Below are 9,584 nucleotides of genomic sequence, written 5' to 3'. Positions count from 1 at the left end.
CACACACAATCCCTTTTTCATTTTGTTACAGGACAGGGAAGGGGAAGGAAGGACGGGCTGCCCAGAAATTTGTAGGACAGGGTGAAGTATTGCTTTTTCATTTCTGTAACTGGAGCAAAAGGGACACTCAGTTCACCGTGGACAATTCAACTTTTACCAATACGACTTGAAATAAAGGTAGTATATCCTGAAAAAAAATCAACAATTTGCTTTTGAGCCTTGTCCAAGTACAAATACCAGGCTTGAGCATCCCATGCCCTACAGCCTGGAGATCAGAGCAGGACAGATATTGAGGTATTTTGCCTAAAGCATATGTGAAACTTGTTTGTAATTAGAGCAAACATACATCTAAAACATCATCATCTAGAATGATGCTCTCCAAAATGATAGATTTGGGTGTACATACTACTCAAGAGTAAGGGACTGAGTTATACAAAGTAGGCAATTGACCTGGGGCTTCTTTTCCAAGTTATTCAGTCACTCCACATGACAAATTTTTAAAGAAATATCAAGAAAATTATCCCATTTTACTACCCTAAAAAGTCCTTTTTGTAGAAGATTAGAGACGGTGTCATTATGAAATGGAAATGCTTGTTCAGCCAAGGAGCAGAGCAATACAGCTTTAAGTAAAATTGTTTTTGCTTAAGCTTTGATCCAGATATGCCTCAATTACTTTCAGTATCTTTTTATTCAGTTATTTTCTGTTATGGAAAGGAAATTGATATATTTTCCCACCTTATTTTCTGTACAAAAATCAAAGTATGCTGAATAACTTTATTTGTGATTAACACATATTTGCCTGCCTTTGTTATTTATCTTGCTAACTGTGTTTTTCAGGAGCACTCTCCTGTTCTTATTTTATAGGTTTTTTTTAGAATTCATGAATTTGAGCATAAAAGTGTAAAAACTCTCATCACCAAACCATACCAAAAGGGAGGGTATTTTCCTCTAGCCTGAAATATTTATTTCATCATAATAAAAGATGAACGAAAGCATCCCACACTTCTTTATCGGTTTCTTCTGATGACAGAGGTTTCTTATACACGCTGAGGTGCTTAGCTAATAATCTGACAGCAGAAAAGTAGCACAGGAAGCATTAATAGCTGCATATCTAAATATTTTTCCCAGTTTGCACAAACAGCTGACCCGTAAGAACCTTACAATTGACTTGACAGCTGTAAGAAGTAATGTGAAGATTGAAATTGTACAATTATCCATACATTTCTCTTTCAGGCTTGTGAGGCTTTAATTTACATACAATATCATTATCTTGTTTAAAGTATTAAAAATATGAACCACAGTAAAGACAAAGTCAGGTCTCTCTTTACTGGAACTGAGAAAAAAGTCTTAGAGCAAACTCAGGACCTGTACTTTTGGAAGCAGCCTGTCTGCCAGCATGCTTAGTAAGGCTGTTTGTAATACCCTAAAGCCAACTAACCTCTTGTAAGAAGATACTGTTCATTTTCTCTTATCCTCGACATTGTTTTGCTCAAAAGTACAAAAAGTAATTAAGAAGTAAAACGTCTTTCATCTTCAGAGGAACTGGGATGATGGCCATAACAGGGAAAGAATGGGTTGCAGTTTGGTAGTAGTTCTGATAGGGTCTGGATTTTCAATATGCATAGTTCTTCATGTCAGCAAAATCAGATCATTACAGTTTTCTGTGACATTCATAATTATTTTAATGGAAGTCCTGATATAATATGCCATTGAGGTCATAATAATTTTTTAATTGAAGTCTCAGTTCAAATGACTGTGGCAATGTATTTTTATTTTCAGTAGGGGCTTTTTGACTTTGTACTGTGTTACAAAGTCATTTACCATAAATATACATTTCATAAAGGACTGATTGGGGATTATTAAGAACTCAAATCAAACTAACAAAAAATATTTGCTCTAATTGGGTTATCCTTTGTTCCATTTTTTTTTCTCAAAAGGCTATATGTATTTTTGAAAGATATTTTATTGTGGTTAGCCACACAAAATATTTCAAGGATAAGACAGAGCAACTAAACTTTTCAATTGAACATGACATGACCACACTGTGCTTTTGTGCCTCCACAGACATGGGGTACAAGTGATACTTGACAGAACGTTACAGAGAGGTCCCAGAAACTATGTAATTATTCAGTACATTGAGGATTGACCTTGGTGAACTCCTTATAAAGCTTTTCTTTTCATGGAAATCATAGAAAGGTTTAAGTTGGAAGGGACTTTAGAGATCATCCAGTTCCAAACCCCTGCCATGGCAGGGACACCTTCCACTATCCCAGCTTGCTCAAAGCCTCATCCAACCTGGCCTTGAACACTTTCAGGGCTGGGGCATCCAGAGCTTCTGTGGAAAACATGTGTCAGAGTCTCACCACCTTCCCAGGAAAGATTAGATTCCCCTAAAATCTAATATACATCTCCCTTCTGTTCATGATTTTTTTTTAAGGCAGAGAACCTTTATCTCTGATGCTAAATTGCAGATTTACATAGCAATTTTCATTAGGTGTAGTTTCATTTTGAGAATTCAGGCCTTCTTTACCTTTCAGATATTTAGCTGTAAAAAAAAATATTTACCTAGGAAATCCAAAATTTAGATGAAATTAAAATGATGTCAAAAATGATTTGATTTTAATGGCCATCCTTTCCACATTCACCATTTCAGATTCATCACTTTTTCTTGAAAATAATGTAATTTAAAGGTTCTTGCAGCTGCAAACCAAATAATTTTGTCACCTTGAACTGTACAAATATAACTGAGGAGATGACAGGAGATAAGATAAAAGTCAATAAAAAGAGAATAATTTATTAAAAAGATCTAATGTTACAAGAACAGTACACAGAAACTATTATATTACTGTGTCTTTCACATTGTATATACCATTATATATAGCATATATACAGATTGTATACAATATATCTAACATTTTGATATGGGCCATGACAGCAACTTTCTTTTGGTCTGTGTAACAAGGTTTCATTCTAATAATTAATTTTTCTGAACAGATCCTGTGACATTATACAAAAATACAGTCTCCTCAGTGACGCCAGACTGCACTATTACAATCTTTTACATGAAAAAGGAAAAAGCTTTCCCTCGCAACTAAAAATGTCATGATAAGGAAACATCTTCTACAAAGTAACAAATAGGTAATACATAGGTACTTAAACATTTAAAACATGTTTATTATTATATTTAAGATGCAAAATACATATTCTGTTCATGTTGAATATAAAACATACCTCCTTTTGTCCCTGCAATACAACTACATTACCTGATGGTATGTTCAGTATTTCTATTTGTATCTTCATACTAGGGAGGGAGATGTGTCTAGATGGAGCTGTCTCCTTATCAAACTCTTTTTTCTTCCTATAAAGCATATCCATTTTTTGTTATCAGAAAGTTTAACCAAATGCCACCAGCAGTGAATGTAGCCTTTTTGAATACTTTGAAATGAACTGCATTGGCAAGCAACTGTATAAAAAAATAGAGGAAATTATGCATAACTAATTTATAAAATAGCCATTTGACTTTTTTGTTCATCACTTTATTCTTATTTATTTTAACATTTTGGCAGATGATGGATTGCAGATGTAGGCTCTCTGCACAGTAGCAGTGCTGCTGTTTTACAAGGGACAGCAGGTAGTTATTCTCTATGAGTTTGCTCCATCAGCAATGTACTTTACACCTTCATGTCTTTGATTTCAAAGGCTTTTCCAGAAGCAGAGATATATCTTTCTATATATCTGCAGTCAATTCTTAGCTAGCTATTCTGCCTTCATTTTCTGAGCAACATGGTGACTTAAATGATTTTGAAAACCATTTTTTTTAGAAAATTATTTAAAATATTAGTGGGTAGCAAAGATTTAAGTTGAACCTCCTCTGAAAAATTTTACTGATAAAATATTCAAAGGGAAAAATATTTAGTCATCGTCAGTTTTTACCTTCTTGTCTCTGTTGTGCTTTCTTGGTTACTGTTTTGAAGCAACTGAGAAGGAGCACAGTTGCAGTGTATTATCTGAATGCCAAAAGTTATTTTGCTAGTACTGGCAAAATAATAGCATTTTGAATTGGGAACCCAATTCAGCTAAAATAGGTTTTCATCAAAACTTTTAGAGGTATAGACAACTAGAAGAACGTGCTGTTAGGACTTTCATGTTAAGCATTTTTGGCTTGATTCTTCTCAGGCAGTGCAATATTTTTCCTAGGCACGGTCCTCAGATGTGTTAGCAAAATGCTGCCCTTCATAACACTGTGCCCACCATGATTGTACAAACATGCACACCATCTTCCCTGGGAGTCATTTTTCCTCAGGTTCCAGTAGGTGGGAAAGCCTTCCAATGTAGAAAAATTGTCCAAATTGTCTATTGAGTAAAAAATTGTCTGGTACAGCAAAAAATGGGGATTAGAACTGATTTCACGCAGTACCTAGAAGAATAATCTCCCGTGAGCTATAGAAATAGAGCCAATTAGATAAATAATTGTAATGGTGCTCTGGAGCACTTTTCCAAGTATTTTTTTCTCAGAAACAAAATTCTCCCAAATATATCCTACTGCAGTCTTTAGATACTTGGATAATGCCATTCTGAAAAGCATAGAATGCTATCAAAAATTGGACTCAGAGGAAAAAGAAAGTTACAACAGAGAAGCGATTGAGAAAAGTTGGTTTATCTCCTTGCATTGCTTTATTTGTCCTCTTAGTAGCTTAATGTATATAATGTTTAAATGCCCAGTGGAATTTTCATAGTCATATGCAATAGGAATTGATTTCTTATTTTCTACTGAAAATTCAATTGGACATAAAAGCTTGTGGTATTTGATAAAAAATGACTGGTTTCCTCCTAAGCTTGTGTTTAATAATTTTTCATTTACCTGGTAGTAAAATAAATGGATTTTCTGCTCCATTTTGCTATGTTCTGGGGTAAGCTGTCTAGTATTTAATTGACAATTCTTTTTGCTAACTGAATACATAGTATATATTTTCAGAACAAGTTCTTCTTTACTTTTCCAGAGGTCTTTGCATATAAACTCTGTTTTTCTTCCTGGTCAGTAGGAGCAACCAGCTGTATCAAACTTTTTTCTATATTTAAAAAAGGATATATTTTCTCCAAACCATACAGGTGTACTGTACTAGACACCACCCTGTAATGATACATGACTCGGTTGACCAAATTTGAACATATTAAAAAAGGAAAATACATGTGACAGAAATTACCTTTGCTTACAAAAGTTTATTACGTACAATCTGCATATTTTTGGGCCAAGAAGGGTCTCCTCCCCAGAGGACTTTTTCAAATAAAAGAGATAAAAACCTGATGAATTATTGACCGTGTCTCCAACACTTCTCTAAGTGCACCACAGGCATTTTGATGGGTCTTTAAGCATTAGCTTGGGTTTTCAGTTTCTCCACGGACATAGAACTCCATCCCTTGGTGTCATCAAGTTAAAGCAAACAAATAACAACAATAACAAAGTCTGCAGCCTTCACCATGAGGTTGAAGGTACCATCAGTGCCAAAAGCAGTGTTATAGAGGATGAGGAAGTAGACAACACATGTAGGGTGGACTGAGCACTTGTTACTTTCCCTCCTGAAATGAAAAGCAAAATAATTAACGAACAAATGATGCAAATGGTTCTCAGTACATTTAGATATTAGATTTTGCCCAAATTTATATTCTTTACCCTCAGCAAGCCTAATTTTTGGGAAATGGATTACCGTGTGAGAACTGCAGACGCAAAATGGGCTCCATACACAGATGGGATTTTGTGATGATACCTACAGCAACTCGCATTCTGAATCCTCATATTCAGTCTGCAAATTAATAGGAAGTTCCAAAAGGATATATGGTTTTGTGTCTTAATCTTCAAAAAAGCATTAGGCTGCCCTGAGTCACAAATTTTTGTCCCAGAACAAGGAATGAAAGCTAGCCCTTCTTCCCTAGCCTTGTCCAGAGGAAAAAGTGGTCTTTGGTGCATTGGTGCAGTGTTCATTTTTGATCACATCACAGTCTTATATGGCCATGCTAAGGAGAAATGTGCTCTGGGGTAGTAGTGGCAACAAGATGGGAAAGGAACCAGACTGGATTTCTTTGGACAACAATTGTCCTAAATGAAACAAATGTGATATGCATAGTCTAATTAGATGGAGGACTTTGTGGCCTAGAATTATGATATATGAAAGGAATATTCCATGAGGTAGGGACTAGTGTCTTCTGCATTCTGATATAGCACTGCAGTTTGTGACCAGACTAGAGCTGAAATTGTAGTTCTAGACTGAAGTTTCAGGGTCATACTTTTGGTTAGTGTTCCTTAAGGACCAAAGAGCAATATTTAATAAAATTTTAAAGTGTTATCAGAAGGTTATAATTAAAATGCCTTGTTGTGCTTAGGCAAAGATTATGTTATTTCTTTGTTGTTCTAGTCACTTATCCTCCCATGCCTTACTTACCTTTGTGATATTGATACTTTACATTCTTTCAACACCTCACAGTAACTGAGGAGAGAGCAGCTAGACATCAAAATTTACCTAATGAAAACATTTTAATACTGCTATAAGTTAATAATTAAATAGTAATAATTATAAAAGGGAGTGACTGGAACTCACAGAGAAATTCAGCTTATTCTCAAGGAGGTACATACACAGGTGTCAGGTACCTAAATCTATGCCACTTTAGCTGTGTTCCACCTCTGGTGGTATAGAGTGGTACAGAATGGTGTGTGTATCCCCTAAGACCCATAGAATGGTGTATGTATCCCCTAAGTCCCACAGAATGGTGCGTGTATCCCCTAAGTCCCACAACAGATCTGCCAGCTGTGTTTGGCATGCCTTAGGACATTGCAGATGTCCTTAGGTGCTCATGTCTTAATACTAAAATTCAGAAGTTGACCTGAATTGCTGTCAGGGCTCCACTGCTGGTCTCTGTGAATTGCATCCCAGCTGATTTTATTGCTGTTTGAGACACTAGTGCACATATAAACATCTACAGCTCAGGTAGGGTTTTAGGTGTTATCCTCAAATGGGAGAGATTTCCTATAAATCATCTTCTTTGTTCATCAGCCTCACATGGTTGCCTCAGAAGATCTTAAACATCCCATGTGTCACTAGATACATTTGTTTCTAAAGACTCAGATCAATGGTTTGATTTAATAGCTAAAGAATTGTGAGAACATTGTTTTTCTGGTAGAGAATAGCAGAGATAATGAGCATTGCTATAATCACCACACTTTCAAATAAAAGTGTAACCTTACCTGAAAAAGATGGAACTCTGATCTGGGGACTTGCAGTCCCATCCCCTCCTTCACTGACAGCACAGACCTCAATGATGTAGACCCCAACATCAGGAAGAAGTACCACTGCAGAGGTTTTTTGTGTTTCTATAACTTGGCTATTGCTCTGGCCCTCTTGCCGAAATAACACCTGTGGTGGATAAAGTAGAGAGTGGTCACAGTGGTCATTCAAGCTCTGTACCAGACATTTTGTGTAGATAACACAGTCATTGCAGTGCTAACTGTTTCATGCTTTCATTAGGGATTTCTTGACATTGCAATTGAACAGACTTTGCTTTTACTCTTCCCTTTCTACAGTGGCTTCAAAAGAGTAATAGCAAAATATTATAGAGATTCATGAATGTGAAAGGACATAGATTGTGACCTAGAGCAAAGACAGAGGACTTTAGCATTAGGTGTTGTACAACTTTATCCCCAAAATTTCAAAGTTTATTTTGAGTTCCATTTGATTCAAATTCTTATCCCAATGTTCCTGTTGATATTCACATTTTTGGCTCAAGAACCCAACTTCCAATATAAGGAAAATAGCCTGAATAATGTATTTACTGTGTTTACCTTAGCTGGCTAAATCAACTGACAACAGCTCAGATATGTCCCTGCATTTCCTGTGAAACTCTATACAAATTTATGGCATGTGGGAGGAAAGCAAGTCAGCACGTAGCTGTCTTTTTGGTATTACTGCATAAGCATTTCTGTTCCCAGAGAAAATTGAAAAGGTCAGAGAGGTGCGAAAAACCAAAGAAGTCAACTCTACTATTTCAGAATATCAACTATTTTGATAAAGGTTAGGACAGTTTCTGGTTTATTTGAACCATTTTATACTTTCTTGGTGATATTGCCTGATGTATCAGAGGAGATATGAGAATGTAGTCTATAGAAATGATTTGATATGGGCTCCAAAAAAACCCAGACTCCACACTTCTTCAAAAACACTGAAATCATTCTACTTTTATTTAAGGTATTGCAGTGAATTCTGATTTTATGACTTGTTATTTAAGTGTTAATCTGGATTTTATTCTTTAAAACTTCAAAACTTTAAATCCCAGATATTACCATCACTGCTGTTAAGCATCACTAACATGATCACAAAAAAACTGAATTACTTGTGTTTCTGCTAAAAAATATTAATTTTAATGTAAATTGAAGATATCTCATTATTCTGCATTTTTCTAAATCCTACTGCAAACACAGTTGAAATGAAGAAGTATTAGGAATTTCATTGCAGTCTGATATTATTAATAGCCACTGCTGACTCAGAGAGGATGGACTGACCCCCTGAGATAGAGGGGAGTCAGATAGAGTTTGGCATTTGAAAATCACAACACAAAAATATGTTGGGACATTTCTCTGATTTTAATTTTATTTATTGCTTCTCACAGTGAAAGCTGTTTGGAGACAGTCTGTAGAGAATGCTTCATTTACACAGAGAAACAAGAAAGGGGAAAAAAGACAACAAAGAAGAGGAGCAATTGCTTGGAAGAGAGAAAGGTGAGCCAGGAAAGGGAAACACTAACCTTGTATCCCATTACATCAGATTCATTAGCTAGAGGTCTGACTGGCTCCCACCCAAGAGACACATGTGAGCCATCCTGTATCCACATAATATTGCCTGGTGCTTGGCTGGGAGCTGAGAAAAAAAAAATAACTTGTACATATATATATATTTATAGGTAGTTTCTTTAAAAACAAAAGAAAAGTAATTTAATTTTTCATTCTATTTAAAACTGGTAATGTTACCAGCCTTCCCACTCTAAATGGAACATTTAAGATTTTTTTTCATCAGTAGTATAATTTGCTAGATTATAGTGTATTTATTCCACCCACCCCATAAATTCCACAAAGCTTATGGACTTGAACTCTTTTCTCTCCCTTTGTACCAAATGCCTTGTTTTCTAGGAAATTAACCTTTTTTATGAAGGCAAAGTCATATGAATTAATTTCTAAACGTCAAAGCAAAGCCATGAATCAAAGCTATACATGATTCCTGATTATTATACACTCTTAATAAATAAGAACCTAAGGGAACAGAGGTTGCTCCCTGATTTCTTCCTTTTAGCAAAGGTACTGAGATTACTTACGGGATTTTTTGGTTGCTGCATGCACAGCAGTGCTAGGTGGTCCATACCCTGCAGCATTGTAAGCCCTCACTGTTAGGTGATATAATGTGTTTCCTTCTAATCCTGTCAGGAGGATGGATGACTCATTTCCCTCTGTTTTGACCTTTTCTGCTGCTTCTTCCTGCTGCATGTCCTTCCAGTAACCAACCTGCCAACAAGCAACCAAACAAAGGATTAATATAGGCACCTGG

General features: G+C 35.8%; 1 protein-coding gene across 3 annotated transcripts in view; it reads right to left on the bottom strand.

The window, feature by feature from the left end:
- Positions 1–2,768: 2,768 nt before the first annotated feature.
- The window catches only part of CNTN5 (contactin 5), a 611,650-nt gene continuing 604,834 nt past the window's right edge, over positions 2,769–9,584 (bottom strand). For all 3 annotated transcript variants that reach the window (XM_066544731.1, XM_066544730.1, XM_066544732.1), the window contains 4 exons: positions 9,355–9,541; positions 8,791–8,903; positions 7,238–7,406; positions 2,769–5,577 (listed from right to left, as the gene is read on the bottom strand). In XM_066544731.1, the coding sequence (XP_066400828.1) occupies positions 5,474–5,577; positions 7,238–7,406; positions 8,791–8,903; positions 9,355–9,541 (573 nt within the window). In that variant the 3' untranslated portion in view covers positions 2,769–5,473. The remainder of the gene's footprint in view (positions 5,578–7,237; positions 7,407–8,790; positions 8,904–9,354; positions 9,542–9,584) is intronic.

The sequence above is a fragment of the Molothrus aeneus genome, chromosome 2, assembly GCF_037042795.1.
Source record: "Molothrus aeneus isolate 106 chromosome 2, BPBGC_Maene_1.0, whole genome shotgun sequence".
In the NCBI taxonomy this organism is placed as follows: Eukaryota; Metazoa; Chordata; class Aves; order Passeriformes; family Icteridae; genus Molothrus; species Molothrus aeneus.
This window is presented reverse-complemented; position numbering and strand designations above follow the sequence as displayed.